Source organism: Silene latifolia, chromosome 7 (genome assembly GCF_048544455.1).
Source record: "Silene latifolia isolate original U9 population chromosome 7, ASM4854445v1, whole genome shotgun sequence".
NCBI classification, from domain to species: Eukaryota; Viridiplantae; Streptophyta; class Magnoliopsida; order Caryophyllales; family Caryophyllaceae; genus Silene; species Silene latifolia.
Window position 1 is genome coordinate 122,143,916 of NC_133532.1, and position 18,098 is coordinate 122,162,013.

Here is an 18,098-nt window from a genome sequence, read left to right on the forward strand (position 1 = left end):
CCTCCAATACTTGTACGAAGCCCAAAAAATGAACAAAGAAAAGGCATCATTGACAAGTCAACAAGCCCATATCACTAGCCCATGAGAAATTCATTTTTATTTTGTCCTCTTTAACCCACCTTGACTCACTTCTTTCACTTGAATTTTGATCTATATGGTACCTTTAAATGTTTTTTTTTTTTGGTTCAAATGAGTGCACTATGTCGTAGTTAAGAATCGAATCTCCAATTTTACTATTGAAATGAGAGAGCTTTTACCATTTACACAAATTCTTGTTTGTGACGGCACATATCCGTCACTCTTGAGTGACGGATATCATTTTAGCTCACAAAGTACCCACTTTTTCTCTCTCTGCAACACTATTCATGTGGTCCCCTTTCTCCACTAACCCATTTTGTTACCATTTTATCTCACAAAATATCCGCCACAAATGGTAACCCGTCACAAGGGAGACCAATTGTACCATTTAAGTTAACTATTGTTCTTTTGGTCGGTGCCTTTAAATGCAAGACATCAAAAAGTGGTACCACATTTCCGAAAAGTAATGTGAAATAACATTATTTAAAACTAATCGACTATCATGCTAGTAAATCCTAAACTAAGTTAAATATTCTAAATCCAGTTATTAATTCAATCAAATAAGAGATAAAATGCGAGTCAAAACTCGGTAAAATATATTGCTATCACCCTCCACCACTGAAAATTATATCATCACCGTTTCCTTCGTCACGAAAGATAAATTCTCCATTGGAATGTTTGATTGACCTCTACTAGTTTTTTCGATTCACATACAACACAATACCAATTAGAAAGAAGATAAAAATAGTTTTAACACTTATAATACAACATAATTACCTTAAGATCCAATAACAAACAGTGGGAAAATAAATCACACAACATAAATAAAAAACTCGAGTAATAATATAAGGTACACTAGAAAAAAATTGCGAAAATCTCAACCAATAGGGAGGATGAGGGCCCCGCTAACCCCCTCTAGCTCCACCACTGATTACATAGGGACAGGATCAATAAGGACGGAAGCAATCTTTTGTTGTATGGTTTTGTTAACAAGAGTGTATCCTTCGGTTCTTCCTTTGTACATAACATCAGGAACACGAGTCTGGTTCAGAATTATATCCAATAATGGTTTTGGTATCGCATATGGTTTAAGCATTCCTTCATTTACGTCCTTCCATGCATCCTTTACTTTCTCTTCTAATTCTTCATAAACTTGAACTTCATTTGATATACCATGTTGCTTCATGTAACATTCGACAGCAGATGCAACATGTTCTCTGTCTTGCTCATACTACAATTTATTTTGTGGATCGAATAGTAAGAAATGGTATTATATATTAATGATCAAGAATATCAAATACATACGGATTATCTATCGTCTAATTAATTTTGCATTTTTGGTATATAACACTTACAAATAATGTAACTAAGTGTCCATATATAATTTGCTCTCTATATATTTGAAAGACTCCATTAAGTGTGAACGCCATTGATGAGTAAGGTTGAAGTTTGTTGAAGTTTGTTATGGAATATTCTAGAGATTAGAAGGAGAAAATATGAGAGAGAAAGCGAGGTAAATAAAGTTCAGTTATATTGAAATGAATGAATCAATAATTTACAAGAGTCATACTTATTTATACTGATACAATAATAGAATGAATCTAGCCAGGTTTCTTAACCAGGTACATGGCGTATTCCAACATCCCCCCTCAAGTTGGAGGGTGAGTTGAACACACCCAACTTGTTGAGTAAGCCATGATGTGAACCACCACTGAGGGACTTGGTGAGGAGATCAGCTGGTTGCTCAAGAGTAGGCACATAGGATAGTGAGATTAGACCATTCAACAAGCATTCCCGTACAAAATGACAATCGATATCAATGTGTTTAGTACGCTCATGGAATACCGGATTCTTGGCAATGTGGATAGCAGCTTGACTATCACATTTGACAGGAACGGGTGTAATATTAGGAACATCAAATTCTGCCAATAAGCGCGTCAACCAGGCCAACTCAGCTGTAACCCTGCGCAAAGACCTATATTCTGCTTCAGCAGAAGAAAGAGAAATGGTCTGTTGCTTTTTTGATTTCCAAGAAATAAGACTACCACCAAGAAGGATGACGTAACCACTAACTGATCTCCTGGATTGTGGGCAGGCAGCCCAGTCTGCATCACAAAAAGCCTGAAGACTAAAATCTGCAGAGTCATTCAATAGTATGCCCTGTGATGGAGCACCAGAGAGGTACCTTAGCAGATGAATAGCAGCATCCCAATAAGCATCAGTGGGTGTAGATAGGAACTGACTTAGGTGTTGTATAGCAAAGCAAATGTCTGGTCGTGTATGTGTCATAAAGTTCAGCTTGCCTACCAGCCTCCTATAAGGAGTGGGGTCAGAAAGAGCCACTCCTGAATCAGATGATAATTTGATTGAAGACTGCAAAGGTGTTGTCACAGGTGTGGTAGTAAAACATGCAAACTCAGCGAACAACTCTCTCAAATATTTTTGTTGGACAATTGCCATGCCACCAGATACACGAGTAAACTCCAGGCCTAGAAAATAATGCAGTGATCACAGGTCCTTAATTTTAAAGGTCTGATGCAGAAAAGATTTCAGACACTCTATTTCTTCAGAGTTATCCCCAGTAATCAGTATATCATCCACATAGATGGCAACATAAACTCTTGAGCAGCCTAAGGTCTTGTAAAATAGTGAATAATCATTCAGGGATTGAAGATAACCTCTTGACTTTAGGGCAGAACTAAGCTTAGCATACCACTGTCTTGAAGCTTGTTTTAATCCATAAAGAGATTTCTGAAGCTTACAGACTAGCATGGAATCTTGAATATGCAAGCCAGGTGGGGGCTTCATGTAAACATCTTCATCCAAATCCCCGTGTAGGAAAGCATTATTAACATCAAGTTGAGATAGAATCCACCCTTTTTTAAGTGCTACAACCACTAGACTTCTAATGGTAGTCATTTTCACAACAGGAGAGAAGGTCTCTGTGTAATCTATCCCTTCTTTCTGAGTAAAACCTTTCACAACCAACCTGGCCTTATAGCGTTCTATAGACCCATCAGCTTTATGTTTCACCTTGAACACCCATTTGCAGCTGATTGACTTCTTTCCAGGTGGGAGGGGCACAAGAGTCCAAGTATCATTGGCCTCAAGTGCAGAAAACTCTGCTGATATTGCTTGCTGCCACTCAGGGAACTTCACTGCCTGTTCATAAGACTGTTGATCCTGCACATGGAGCAAGGCATGTGTGCTAGGGGTAGGGGACTGACTAATAGTGCAGCAGACAGAGTCAATAGAAGTGGGAGAAAGAGGGACACACAAAGATGTAAGGGTATGAGCACAAGCAAAATTAGAATGACAGTTAGTTGTAGACTTGGAAAGGGGACAGTGAAAATCTTTGAAATGGGAAGGAAAAGAAGTGGCTCTGGTGGAATGTCTAAGAGGAGCAGGGATGGAAGTAGTTGTAGAATTAGGCATATGAGAGGTCAAGTCATTATTGTTGTTGGGAATAGAAGTGTTGGTAACAGGAGTAGTAGTGTGGTTAATATGGGAAGGAGAAGGTAAAATGTCAGGGATATTATGTGAGGGATCAGGTATGGGAATGAAGTGAGAGTAGGTATCTGGTACATAAGGGAAGATGGTTTCATGGAAGACAACATCTCTTGAGGTAAAGATGGATTTAGTTTCTAGATTTAGCAATTTGTAAGCTTTCTTGCCAAATGGATAGCCTAAGAACAAAGAGGGAGTTGCTCTAGGATCAAGTTTCCCTCTTTTTGGCTTGGGAGTAGTAGCATAACACAAGCAGCCAAAAGCTCTCATGTGGGCAAGGTCTGGTTGTTTGTGAAAAAGAAGTTCATAAGGGGATCTGTTTTGTAGTATTTTTGTGGGAGTTCTATTGATTATGTAAGTAGCTGTGAGGATGCAATCACCCCAATATTTCTTGGGAAGGTTAGACTGGAAAATTAAGGCTCTTGCAGTTTCTAGTAAGTGTTTATGTTTACTTTCTACCACCCCATTTTGTTGTGGTGTGTGAAAGCAAGAAGTTTGATGAATGATACCATGAGATGAAAAGAAGTCTTTGGTGATGTGGCTAGAACCTAATTCCAGGGCATTATCAGACCTTATAATCTGGACAGTGTGATTAAATTGAGTTTTGGCAAAGGCTATGAAGTTTTTAATGTAATCAAAAGCACTACTCTTGCAAGACAACAGATAAACCCATGTAGTTCTAGTGTAGTCATCTACAATTGTGAGAAAGTATTTGTGGCCACTGTAAGTTTGAATGGGATAAGGGCCCCAGAGGTCTACATGAAGCAATTGAAAAGCATTGTGGGATTGAATGTGACTATCAGGAAAAGAAAAACGATGTTGTCTTGCTTTAGCACAGATAATACAAGACAAAATTTGATTCTTATTATTGTCAGAAAACTTGCAAAATTCATACTTTTGAAGCTTATACAGAGGTAAGTGACCTAGTCTAGAATGCCAAACATCAGCAGAATTAGACATTACAGCATTTGACATTACATTATTTAAGGTATTAGACGTAGGTATAGCGGTTTGTCCAGGACTTTGATGAAGAAGATATAAGCCCTTGTGCACATTACCAAGGACCATAGGCATCTTCATAGAAGAGCCCTGCAGAAAGCAAGTTGATGGTGAAAAATTAACAGTAGTATTTAATTGTTTAGATAGTTTAGATATGGAAAGAAGATTGAACTTAAAAGAAGGCACATAAAGTACATCCTTAAGAGTCAAATCAGAGGTTATGGGAACAGTGCCTATGGAATTAACAAAGGTGGTTTGACCAGTAGGTAAGGAAATGGAAAAGGGTTGGGGAATGGCTTTAAGGAAAGAAAACTGATTGATATTAGCACACATGTGATCACTTGCACCACTATCCAGAATCCAAGTTTCATGACAAGTAGAAAGACCAGAGTAAGAAGTATTACCAGCAAAGTTGGCTGTAGCATTGGAATCAGGCTGAGGATGAGCAGTAGCCGGTGTAATATTCATCATATTCTTCAGCTGCTGCATCATTATAGGTGAGACATCTCCAGCATTAAGGCTTGAATTAGAACCTGAGGCACCAACAGATTCTTGCTGCTGAGGTTGGAAACCGTGTTGACCAGAAGCCCAGTTACAAAAGTATCCTGAAGTATCATCATTCGGAACAGCATTAGCAAATTTTTTTCTGTTGTTGAATTCCAGTTTCTTGCAGTAACGAATTGTGTGGCCAGGCTTCTTGCAGTACTTGCAGAACTTGACAAGAAGTTCATCATCGTCCTTAGGTTGCTGGTGATTGTTTGTAGATGATGGATGGCTCTGCGAAGGTTGCTGCTTGTTATAAAACTGTTGTGGAGGAGGTTTGTTATAGTAGTGTTGAGGTTGTTTGTTGTATTGAGTACTTGGCCCTTTGTACTGAGAATTCTGAAAATTCTTGGCATAAAAAGCTGCGAATTCAGCATGAGTCTGAGCTTCATGTTGAATTTCTCTTTGTCTTTCCTCCTGCAACAGATTGTTGTAAACTGTAGCAAGAGAAGGAAGAGGAGTCTGAAGCAAGATCGTTCCCCTGACAGTAGTATAAGACGAATTCAGACCCATCAGGAACTGAACAGTACGCTGATCTTGCTGAAATTTATCACGCTTAGCAGCAGCACCACAGGAGCAGGTACAGGTACATCCATGATTCAATCCCATAGCATCTATTTCGTCCCAAATCAGCTTCATTTTCGTGAAATACGATGAAATACTGTCATTTCCTTGTCCATAATTTACTAATTTCTTCTGTATCCCATAAAGTTGCGCTCCATTACTCTGACCAAACCGATTCTCTAATTCTTTCCAGGCTGCTTGAGCAGTACTTGAATACAGTACAGATTGAGCAATCTCAGGGGACAAAGAGTTCAGAATCCAGGAGAAAACGATGTCGTTGCATTGCTTCCAGATGTTGTAATTAGCATGTGAAATAGCAGGTTTAGCAATCGTACCGTCGACAAGACCTAATTTGTTCTTTGCGGATAAAGCGATCTCCATTCCTCGTTTCCAGCCATTAAAACCAGTTCCGTCGAACAAATTTGTTACGATCTTCGTCGCGTTAGTATCATTAGTGGTAACTTGCAGCGGATTGTTAACAACTGTGTTTGAGTCTGTTGTATTAATCGTCATTATAAAAGAATTGAAGGAATTGTAGTTTTTGAAGAAATTTTGTGAATTTTTATGGATTTTTGAGGTAAAATTGTGAAAAACCCTAGAAATTGGGGGAAATTAAAAATCGAAAATCGAAAATCGAAAAGAGAAATTTGTGATAAGAAAACTCGCAGAATCAAACACGAAGTATGCAGAGACAGGATTAACCTGCTCTGATACCATGAAAGACTCCATTAAGTGTGAACGCCATTGATGAGTAAGGTTGAAGTTTGTTGAAGTTTGTTATGGAATATTCTAGAGATTAGAAGGAGAAAATATGAGAGAGAAAGCGAGGTAAATAAAGTTCAGTTATATTGAAATGAATGAATCAATAATTTACAAGAGTCATACTTATTTATACTGATACAATAATAGAATGAATCTAGCCAGGTTTCTTAACCAGGTACATGGCGTATTCCAACAATATTTGAGTTTATATTAGTGTGCCAGTGTCTCACATTAATAATTTAAAAACATTATTCTAAACTTTACGTAGGCACCCACATTAGTTATTTTTGGTTAAATCTTTGTAAGATTAACATTGCATTTATTAGATGAACAATATGTAAACATACCCGGCCAGATGATACTGAAATTCGATATTACCAGGTATTAGGGGTGGTACTATTTTATTTTCCTTAAATCTATATAAGATGCAGTGGGGGGGCTAGCAGGGGCCCTTGTCCCCCTGGCGCATGAGAATTTCGAATTTTTTAGTTAAAATTTTCGAAATTATTTTAGGTATATCTTATATCATTACCAATTCACCCCTCTAAAAATCTTCGTCTCCCTAAGTTTGAATTCTGGCTCTGATCTGCCACTGATAAGATGATGAGCAGTATGTAAACATTTACCTTATGTCCTCCAATGTCATTCATGAGCCTAAGGATAATGTCAGAAGATCTTATAATCTTGGGCATAGGGATTTGAGACACCCATTCAAAACTCTCTTGGGTTGCAATCTCACCCAGGCCAAGATATGCTGCAACAATTCCTGCAGTCTGAGCAATGGAGATGAGAGCAACTTCAATGTACTCATCATATGTAGGAATATACTTTGTTGCACACCATTTTGCTTCATCAAACCATGCTTGACAGTTTATCTTCATCTGACATGATTAAACCCTAAAGAATTAGCATACATATTATAAATACTTTCTCTGTCTCGGACTCTCGGTCAATACTTTACTCTTCTTTTATATTAAGGTAACGAGAGAGGAATGAGTTTATAATTATTAAAAAAAATTAGGGATATTCTACATGGTACCCCCTTAATTTTTCGACTTTCTATACGGTCTCTCTTCACTTTTTAAAACATATATGGTACCTCTAATTGTTGTCATTATCACTAAGTGTACCCAGTACCCCTAAACTTTATTTTTCGTCAATTAAACTCAGTTTTAGACGTTAAGTGATTACTTGGAATCTTGGATGCGTAACCAAGCTTGTCATTTATCATCTCATGATATAAAGACTATATTAGGCTCAATATCCTTCTTTGGACGTCATAATTTGGTAGGGGATCAATAAATTTTCCGTCAAAATTTTTTTAGCTCATATATATCAATAAATATTAGGATCAAGATGGATATTGAACCTAATAGAGTCCTTATGTCATGGGATAATAAATGACAAGCTTGGTTACGCGTCCAAGTCATCATTTAACGCCTAAAATTGAGTTTAATTGACGAAAAATAAAGTTTAGGGGTACACTTAGTGATAATGACAACAATTAAGGATATCATGTATGTTTTAAAAAGTGTATGGATACCATGTAGAAAGTATCCCGAAAAATTAAAAGTAACTTTAAACGTGAATGAAATGTAATGGTCTTCACCAACATCAATATGACGCACTTACTTTATCTTCTCCATATAATCTTAAATACAAACAATGATTTGAGGGACAAAAACCTGGACTTTCCAATAGTGTGAGCAAAATGATCTTCCTTGATTTGCCAAAATTTGTTCAACTTCATCAAATGTCTCAAGAAGTGCTTTATAACAATCGTTATAAAATTTGGGCAGTTGATTCACATAGCTATAATCCCACCTATAGATTTTAAAAAAGAATAATAATATTATTACACATTGGGTTAGTTGTCTGATAATTTAGAGCGTGAATATTCTACAATTGAATAAATAAACTGTATTAAAAATTATAAAATAGTAAAAAATTAAATAAAAATGGTACACTAATAAAATGGTCACTAATAATTAATTTCAAATAAAATAATTAAAATGTAACAATATGATTAAAATAAATGAAATAATTTTTCATATGACCAATGTGAGATCATAATCCTACACTCAATAATAGTCAATACTAGCTAGTGTATTTAGTAACAATTTTTTTTAGATATATCAGGTGTACCATGTTATCGTACATTCTAACCAATGAGAGCTTTCCTTTTTTATGCTCATTCGATTCTATTTAGCTATTTATATGAAAAATGCTTTCAAATTCAGTATTCTCATTGATTTGATGTACGATTATGTATTTACGTGATAACCCCATAATGCATGGAACTCCTAGTGATGATGGTACGTAAGGATGTGAGGAATAATACAAACCCATGAACAGCTTGGATGAGGAGTTGCCTATCTTGAATATTTCCATATGAATCATTAATATCATCAAGAGTTTGGACAACCATGAACAATCTTGTGAATATTTTTCTAGCAACTGAATATTGAGGTTCATAATAACATCCCAATGTCCAAAAGAAGCATTCTATTGATCTGTCTCTTGCATATGGCAGCTTTGCATGTAGCCCTTTCCACCACCTAATTTGCATATAAACAAAAATATAATTTAGTCCCTTCATATATAATACAGAGTAAATACTTTTGTAGGATAGCGATGAGGCGCCACCAAGTGGTATCCGAACTTGGTATCACCTTAATTTAAAAATATAAGTGAAAAGTGAAGTAAGTTTACTAAAATATCTCGGGTGGTACTGAATATGGTATCACTCGGTGGTATTATATCATTTTTCATAAATATAGTTGTCATTGTGTATATAATCAACATAGGTTTGGAAAAATACGTACCTAAAGCAAGAAAGTAAAAGCTAAAAAAAGGAGCAAACAAGAGGGTCTTGAGTATATTTTTATTTAAAACATATATTGAAATCAATCGGGGTTCAATGCGACATGATCTGATCCTAAATAACACGTAACAAAATGAAAATGAGTGAATAAAAGAACTAAAGAAAATATAGACTTACAGAACGAGGTCTCTCAATTCCATTTGGTGCAACGATTGGAGTAAATTGAAATCCAATTTAGCAAGTTGCAAAAGAGTTACATTGTGAGAAGGATTAAGTTGATAGAAAGAAATATATTGCTTCGATTCAACCCGAATGATACCTTTGTGGACGGGTTGATGGAGTGCATGTTCAACTTGTTGGGCCATGGGTGACCCGAATTTATGGGCCATTGATTTAAGAATGCTAGTTGTATGCATTAGGGCTTCTTCTAATATATCATCCTCATGTATCTCAACATGACAAGCTTCGTACATGCTTAGTATTCCTTCCAAATCATTCGATATGTCATCTTGTAAGCCTTTTTTGGACATAAATCTTTTGAAAACATCTGTTTAAATTACATAAAAGAAAAGAACTTTGTTAGGTTTGGCCATGCGGTAATCACCCGATTAATTTTCAGGATAAGTCGTATCGCATCAAAAACAAATTATAAATGACAGATTTTATTAGAATGAAGGTATGACCAACATATTTGAATTAGCAAAATTAGTTTTAAGTGTTTGGTAATTAGCAGATTATTAACAAATAGTTAGTTTTGTTTGTAAAATGGATTAAATTTTCCTATTTTAGAATATGTTAATCAATATGTTGGAGTAAGCAGTATGTTGTAAACACAGCATATCGACCTCAAATATGTTGTTTACCAAACACTAAAATTGGTGTATTGATTGATCAAACGTGTTAAAGCCTTCAATATGTTAAAAATCTACCAATATGTCGTTTACCAAACACCCTCATAGCCCCATCTATGTTCGACAGACACCCGTAAGATATTTGAGGCCGGAAAATTATGGTTTTAACTTTACTCACGAAAAAAAGAATTCCGTATATATATTTAATGAAGATGATAATAAAACTAATACTTTTTTTTTTTTTACAAGAAAGGTATATCTTTATATTCATCCTTGAGGGGGAAAAATAAAAATATAGGGATCTTATGAACAATATCCACTATAGACCATACTATACAACATGGTCCTAGTTGTGCACAAATTCTCATTATAGACGGACACTATCCGTCTATACGTATAGACGGATACCACTTCCCCTCACAAAATACCCATTTGCCATCAAGTGGGAAGCACATGGGGGGTGCCCCACCTTGTCCCCCCTACCCATTTTATTAGAGGTCTTTACCCGTCTGTTCGCCCCACCCGTCTATACCAAGACCTATTGCTAATTGTGTAAGCTATACAAGTATCCATATCTATGTATTTCCATCCAAAAATTACAGAGTATCATTTTTGCATATAATTGGTCTCTCTTAAAATGGTATATCCATCTTAATATTAGAACAGGTCAAATAACAACACACTTAACTAGATCGATACGACAATTATTTTATTACTCTCTCGAAAAACTCTACTTACTCTTAAGTCTTATCCCTTATGTTATACCAGAACTAGTTTTAATCCCGTGCAAAAATTGCACGGGGTTACTTATTAAACAATTGTTATTATTAAATTATGAATGAAGAAAATGTAGAAATATTGAAATTCAAATATACAAAATTATAAGTGAGAATATCAATCGACAATATTGAATATAGTAAAGACAATAACATTAACACAGTCGTTATTACATGAGACGGTTTTACACGGTGAGACGATTTCGTTGTATATAAAAACAACTTACTTATTAGTATTAGATAAATAGTTTATTTGTAGAAATAAACCGTCTCACAGGGTGATCCGTCTTACTCTATAATTCGTGTCAATCTAAATAGCTTGAATAACAAACTGTTGGCTCAAAATCTAAATATGATTAAAATAGGCTTAAACAATTTCAAACTAACCCATTAAAATCCCAGTACATATCGCCAAAGCCCCCACCTTCACCTAATAGTAGTAAATCAATAATGCTAACCTAACATACATCACACGCCTCTTTCTCCCTCTCTCTCTCTCATCAAACACACCGTCACCACTCACCGTCATTATATCACTCCCTCAAACTCATTCTCTCACTTATGTCTCAACTTTTCTCTCATAAATCTCATGGATTCATAGTCCCTATAATTTCTCTCTATAATCCTCATTCTTTAAACAATATATCATCTCCTTACTCGATAATGTTTACCTAATTGTCAATCTCTCTCACTATCAGCTATGTTGGTTTCATTTTTTGTTCATGTTTCTGTGATTTTTTTCTATTCAATTTCTCATAGATCTGATGGTTATTTTTCTAAAAGTTGATTTTTTATTTTTTTTATAAATTATAAAACTATTAGTGAATATCATAGATCTAATGAGTATTGTTTTTTTAATAAAATTACTTAATATAAGTAAGTATGTGTTTTTAAATAATATTCTTTTTACTTTTGTTCCGGATGTAATTCCAGAGCAAGTATCGTTACCACCCGTGGCTTGTAGAATAATGTCTTGAGTTGAACCCTTCTTGCCTTTATCGTTCCTCTCGGCCTCTCCTGCAACAATGAACGAACTGAGGGCTTGGCTTTGTGCCAAGCGTACTCACTCCGACGCTCAAGTCAGTAAACTTAAAGGATTAAGTTGTGTTACTTGGCTAGGTATGTATTGTAGAGAGATAAGGAAGATATTACCAGATGAATAGTGTATTTAGGTTAAGTTGTGGGATCCTTTCCTCAATGAAGGTTGAGGAGTATTTATAGGCCTTCACCTTTTGTCACGTAGTGGCCAAGTGGCTAGCGGTGGAAAGATCGATCTACCCCTCGGCCGAGGACCTATGGCGGGCGGCGGGCCATGTTGACTCACCGCCGAGGGGTCTTGGATATGAGTCGCGGGTATGTGTCCCGGTGGCGGGTTGTCACGCCGAGACCCGAGGCTAACAGCCGATGGGTCTGCATCGGCTAGGTTTGTCTAAGTCGTTGACTTGTCTTGTGGATGTCTTTGACCTTGTTCAATATGTTGACTTGGTCGCGGTGCGAATATGCCCCATCAATTTGCCCCCAGCGTAGTCTATGCCGTGGTATGGGCTAAGATGTACGTTTGAGCGTATATTCTGCGCAAGTAATTTGTAACAAATGTTCTGCATCGGCTTCTTCTGCGGCGGCTTCTTTTACCTCGGCCTGGTCTACCTTAGGCCGTACCATATCCCCCCTCCACATGGATGCGTAAAGGGTATCCGATGTGGAAAAGAAAATGACGCTGGCCGAGACCGGGGTTGAGAGTGCCGGTTGTTTTTGATTGCCCCGGCGCGCTACCTAGCTTGGTTGATCGAGTGGCGGCGGAGAACAGGATGCTTGGGAATTTGTTGAGGAAGGTGAATAGGCGGAGAGATATGAATGGGCGTGTTGAAGACGCTTGGTCACTGTTGCACCGATTGACGTCTAAGCTGTTGCAACGATTGACATCCGTGGTTGCATGTCCAACACGTGTGCCGCACGCCGATTGGACGATGCTTCATGGGCCGTTCGCTGATTGGTCCTTCTTTATGGGCTTTTCCCTATAAATAGGGCGATTATTAGTGAAATTGGCCACCAATTTCATTCTCCAAAATTTTCTTCTCTCTAAACTCTCAAGGGCTTCCTTGTCTTCTAATTTTCGAGTTGTTACTCCGTGAGTGTTTTTCTTCAAGGTAAACAGACAAATTTCTTCACTTTTTATTTTGTTAAATAATTATTGCTATTATGTCTTCTGCTGACGCCGGAACTAGCACTTCTGCGCCGGAGGGTTCCCCGTCGCGTCTTGATGGGGAGGGGATACTAGACGCCGTCCCGATAAGGTTTGGGGGCCCTAGGTCTCCTTCTCCCGTAGTCGATCCACCAATTTTGGAGGAAAGGGAGGATGAGGATGACGATGCTGATGAGGATGAGAGGACTCCTGATGGTGGGAGGCTGTCTATCCCGGATCATGGCGAGCCCTGCACGACTGGTCTTGACCGTGCTTGGTCCCATAAGTTCGCCAGTTGTTCCGGCGAGACATTTTTCGGAGGCCATTTCTTCCTCGGTGAGGGGTACAAGATCGTCATCCCTAAGAAGGGTCAGGTGGTCTGTTGCCCTCCACCGGGTCACACCGGCGTGTATATCAGGCACCTGGAGTATGGGCTGCGGTTTCCTCTGAATCAATATGTCATGGCCATCATCAAAGCTATGAACGTCGCTGTGGCCCAACTACATCCGCTGGCCATGAGGACGATAGTTGGCTTTGTGTGGCTCTGTCTTTTTAGGGGGGAGATCCCGACAGTCAACTTATTCCGCCGCCTTCATCATTTACGACCGTCAATTGCCGGTAAAGTGGGGTGGTACAGCGTGCAGACGGAGCCTGGCTATATCTCCGTGAACAAGCTTACTTCTTGCAAAGACTGGCAACGGCGATGGGTGTACGTTCAAGTGCCGGAGGACTACCCATTGCCTCGGTCTTTCTAGAGCCCTGTTTACTTGCGGTGTGAGACCCGGAAGAATACGAGAAATGTATCTTCCGGGGTAAGGTTAAGATGGACGCTTCGTTGGTCCCCCTTACCGCGGATGAGAAGCGGGCGATGCATTTGTTTGACGCTGAGAAAGGATGGCTGCCCCCAACTCAGATCATTCTTCAAGACGAGATGCTTTGCCGCGTTGGCCTCATACCGGCCCTCAACCAGGGTGAGTGGGGTCGGTGTGAGGCCCACCTTTGCTTGTTATATTCCTGTTTTTGGAGCCTTGTTTTACTTCTTCTATGTAACTTTTGTTTGATTTCTTGCGGATCGGTTTGGTCGGGATCATGCGAGAGGGACTTGGAGAGGTTAGGGCTTGACAAGGACGGGAAGGTCGTTGTCTGATCCTACGGCCGACTTGCGTGATCGTAGACCGTCTCCCAACGAGCTCATGGATAAGCGGTGAAGTCGGCCCGGATCCGTGGCGGCCCTGAGCAAGGGTTCTCGGGGCGTGCCAAAGAGAACAAAGAAGGCGTCCGTGTTGTTGGCGGCGTACGTGCGCCTCCTCTTCGACCCTCGTGGTTCGGGAGCTGTGGAGGTCATCGAAATCGTTGATGGGTCGGTGACCGTTGCTAAGGCCTTTTCTCCGAAGAAGAGATAAGATCCTCCGTCTGCTTCCATCGCCGGGGAGAAGATCGACTCGTACCGGCCCTCGAACCAAGAGGGTCCGGGCCGTACGGATCTAACTTGTGGTTCGGATTTAGCTGGTTCGTTGGACATCCCGGATGACCGGCTTTCTGATGTGTCAATGCATGGTGACATGGATGCTCTGTGTAAATTTTTGTAGATCCTCCTTCGGCGGCCGCCGTTCTCCGAACTGAACGGCAAGTAGGGAAGCGACACGAGAAGGCTATTGAGAAGCGGGTGACAAAATGTCATCGTTGACTCCTCGGTTCGAAAGATACCTCCCTCCGAGCTTGTGGCGGAGGGTGTGAAATTATATAAGAGGATGGCCAAGTGGACCCAACAAGCCGGCTCCTACATCTTGGAGCGGGAGAAGACCATGGGCCAAGGCTGCGCCGCCGATCGCAAAGCTTAAACTTGATCTCTCCCGCAAAGGGGGAAGCGCGAAGGCTAAACGGATCTCTTTGCCCCGGCGCGTGGAGGAAATTGAGAAGGCTGCTAAGGGCCGAGAGGGCCAAAGTGGAGGAAGGCGATGCCGCCACCGCCGGGGATGATGGGGGAGCGGGACAAGTACAAGGATGCTTATGACGCCGTGGGCTGCCAAGGAGAAAAGTGGAAGGATCTGTTCCACAACCAGGCCGAGGCGCTCGGGGACGCGCAGTCGCCCTTGCTCAAAAGGAGAAGGATATTGAAATGCTTCAAGATGTTCTTCTCCCTAAAATGTGCGCCCAGATTCCGGACCAGGGTCGAGGAGGCGGCCGGGAGGCAATAAAAGACTCGTCCCCGAGGGCTCTTTCTCGTGGGATAAATTTGAACACTTCTAGACGAGATGGGCGTCTTTGCGGAGGAGGCGGCGCGAGAGAAGGCGGAGGCGGCGAAGGCGGCTCGGATAGGCGAGGCCAAGGCGGCCTATGATGCGAAAGTGAAGGAGGGTGAGAGGTCAAGTTGCTTGAAAATGTTCGGCCTTCCTCAAAGCCGGCCACCGAAGATCTTGGCTTTGCTGCGACGGAGGGGCGACAACGGGGATAGGGAGACGGGCGGTCGTCACCAGACTCACCCGGCGTCTCGGATAGCTTTAGCTGTTCGGGGGCCAATTATTGAGCCTTCTCTCCCTGCCATCCTTTTGGCGCTTCAAATCCCAAGTTTGTAAACTTTTGTTTTTTTGTTTCCTCGCTTTTTGTAAAGCTTTGGTAGGTAGAGTTTAGGCTATCCTTATGGGGACGGCCGTCGTTTGTACTCTCCTTGCAATCATCTTTAATAAAGTTTTATCTTTTTGGTCCTCGGCTTGGCCGGGACTCTGATCACGATCCTTTACTTGTCTTCTTGCGTTATTAATTGAGTGCCTTCGTTTTTACACTCGGCATGACCGGGGCAGTTTGAATGCATGTCTCAACCGTGTTTAACGTCTTTAGCGTTCGTAACTGTGTAGGCATATTGACCGCTAGATTGGCGTCTCAATTGCACTGAGTATACGTTTCTTTTTTAGCGTATCGACCGGCGTGTTCCCCGTCGCTCTCGGCGTTGGCCGAGGTAATCGGGGTTGCGGCCGATAGTGTTCGAATCGTGTAGGCATATTGACCGCTAGATTGGCGTCTCAATTGCACCGAGTATACGTTTCTTTTTTAGCGTATCGACCGGCGTGTTCCCGTCGCTCTCGGCTTTGGCGAGGTAATCGGGTTGCGGCCGATAGCGTTTAGAATCGTGTGTAGGCATATTGACCGCTAGATTGGCGTCTCAATTGCACTTTGAGTATACGTTTCTTTTTTTAGCGTATCGACCGCGTGTTCCCGTCGCTCTCGGCTTTGGCCGAGGTAATCGGGTTGCGGCCGATAGCGTTAAATAACTCAGTGTAGGCATATTGACCGCTAGATTGGCGTCTCAATTGCACTGAGTATACGTTTCTTTTTTAGCGTATCGACCGGCGTGTTCCCCGTCGCTCTCGGCTTTGGCCGAGGTAATCGGGGTTGCGGCTTCGATAGCGTTTCGTAACTGTGTAGGCATATTGACCGCTAGATTGGCGTCTCAATTGCACTGAGTATACGTTTCTTTTTTAGCGTATCGACCGGCGTGTTCCCCGTCGCTCTCGGCTTTGGCCGAGGTAATCGGGGTTGCGGCTTCGATAGCGTTCGTAACTGTGTAGGCATATTGACCGCTAGATTGGCGTCCTAATTGCACTGAGTATACGTTTCTTTTTTAGCGCATCGACCGGCGTGTTCCCCGTCGCTCTCGGCTTTGGCCGAGGTAATCGGGGTTACGGCTTCGATAGCAATTCTTCTCTTTGAGTTCCTGCCTGGTGGCAATTTGTGGAGGGGACAAACACTTTGATGGAAAACTTGGGCGATTTATTTGTTTGTTATGATCGTGCGTTGGGGTGTCCACAATGGGTTTGGACACCTCCGCCGCTATACAAAGTATTTTCTCAAGTTATCGGTGTTACAATGGCTCATCAAAGGCACACCTCCCATGTCTGTCAGCCGGTATGTACCCGGCCTCATTTCTTCGACCACTTTGTAGGGACCCTCCCAGTTGGCCGTCAGTTTACCATGAATATTTCCTTTGTTGGTGGCAGCCGACTTCCTTAGGACTAGGTCTTCCATTTTTAAGTCCCTTTTGTGGACTCTTCGGTTGTAGGCTCTCTTCATCCGGTTTTGATATACGGCTAAGTTGAGGCGTGCTGTATTTCGGCTTTCTACGACCAGGTCTAGGGAGGCTCTCAGGCCTTCCTCGTTTTCAACTGGGTTAAAGGTAGCCGTCCTGAATGTCGGTACCGTTGCTTCAATTGGTAGGACTGCTTCGGAACCGTAGACTAGGTGGAAGGGGGTGTACCCCGTTGCTTCTTTCTCCGTGGTCCGAAGGGACCACAGGACGCCGGGTAGTTCATCGGCCCACCTTCCCTTAAGGTCTTCAACTGTCTTCTTCAAACCGTTGAGGATTGTTTTGTTGGTCGCCTCCGCTTTGCCCGTTGCTCTGTGGGTGGCAGACGGAGGAGTACGCAAACTTGATGCCAAGTTCTTCTAACCAGTTCATTATCAGGTCGCTCCAAAACTCTCGGCCGTGGTCAAATACCATAACTTGGGGTAATCCGAAGCGAGTTATAACATTTTCCCATTACCTTTCGACGGCTGCTGTGGTCTTCGGCTTGTGCTATCGCTACGGCTTCAACCCATTTGGTGAAGTAGTCAACGGCGACGATTAAGAACTTCCTTCCTCCGGAGGCCGTTGGGAACGGCCCTAGCATGTCCATTCCCCACTGTGCGAAAGGAAGGGGACTAAGCACCGGTTGTAGGTCCCTGGAGGGAGCGTGTATTACCGGGGCATGCATCGACGATTCGTGCACTTCTTGGTCTTTGTTGTGGAATCTTGAAGCATGGTGGGCCGAGAGTAGCCAGCTCGGAGAGCTTTGTGGGCTAGTGTTCTTGCCCCCATGTGATGTCCACGATGCCTTCGTGAATCTCTGTCGATGCTCGATTCTGCGTCGGCTGGACCGACACACTTCAATAGTGGTCTTATTACGGATCTTCTGTACAGTTCTCCTTCGAACACCAAGTACCTGGCGGCGATCCTTTTTATTTTGGCCGATGGATTG

The 18,098-nt window shown here is 41.3% G+C and overlaps 1 protein-coding gene across 1 annotated transcript in view; it reads right to left on the reverse strand.

The window, feature by feature from the left end:
• Positions 1-725: 725 nt before the first annotated feature.
• LOC141592884 (putative sesquiterpene synthase) overlaps positions 726-18,098 on the reverse strand; it is a 38,677-nt gene continuing 21,304 nt past the window's right edge. Inside the window, exons 3-7 of the mRNA XM_074413766.1 lie at positions 9,455-9,824; positions 8,799-9,011; positions 8,139-8,277; positions 7,080-7,334; positions 726-1,309 (exon numbers count right to left, since the gene is read on the reverse strand). Coding sequence (XP_074269867.1) covers positions 1,010-1,309; positions 7,080-7,334; positions 8,139-8,277; positions 8,799-9,011; positions 9,455-9,824 — 1,277 coding nt within the window. The 3' untranslated portion in view covers positions 726-1,009. The remainder of the gene's footprint in view (positions 1,310-7,079; positions 7,335-8,138; positions 8,278-8,798; positions 9,012-9,454; positions 9,825-18,098) is intronic.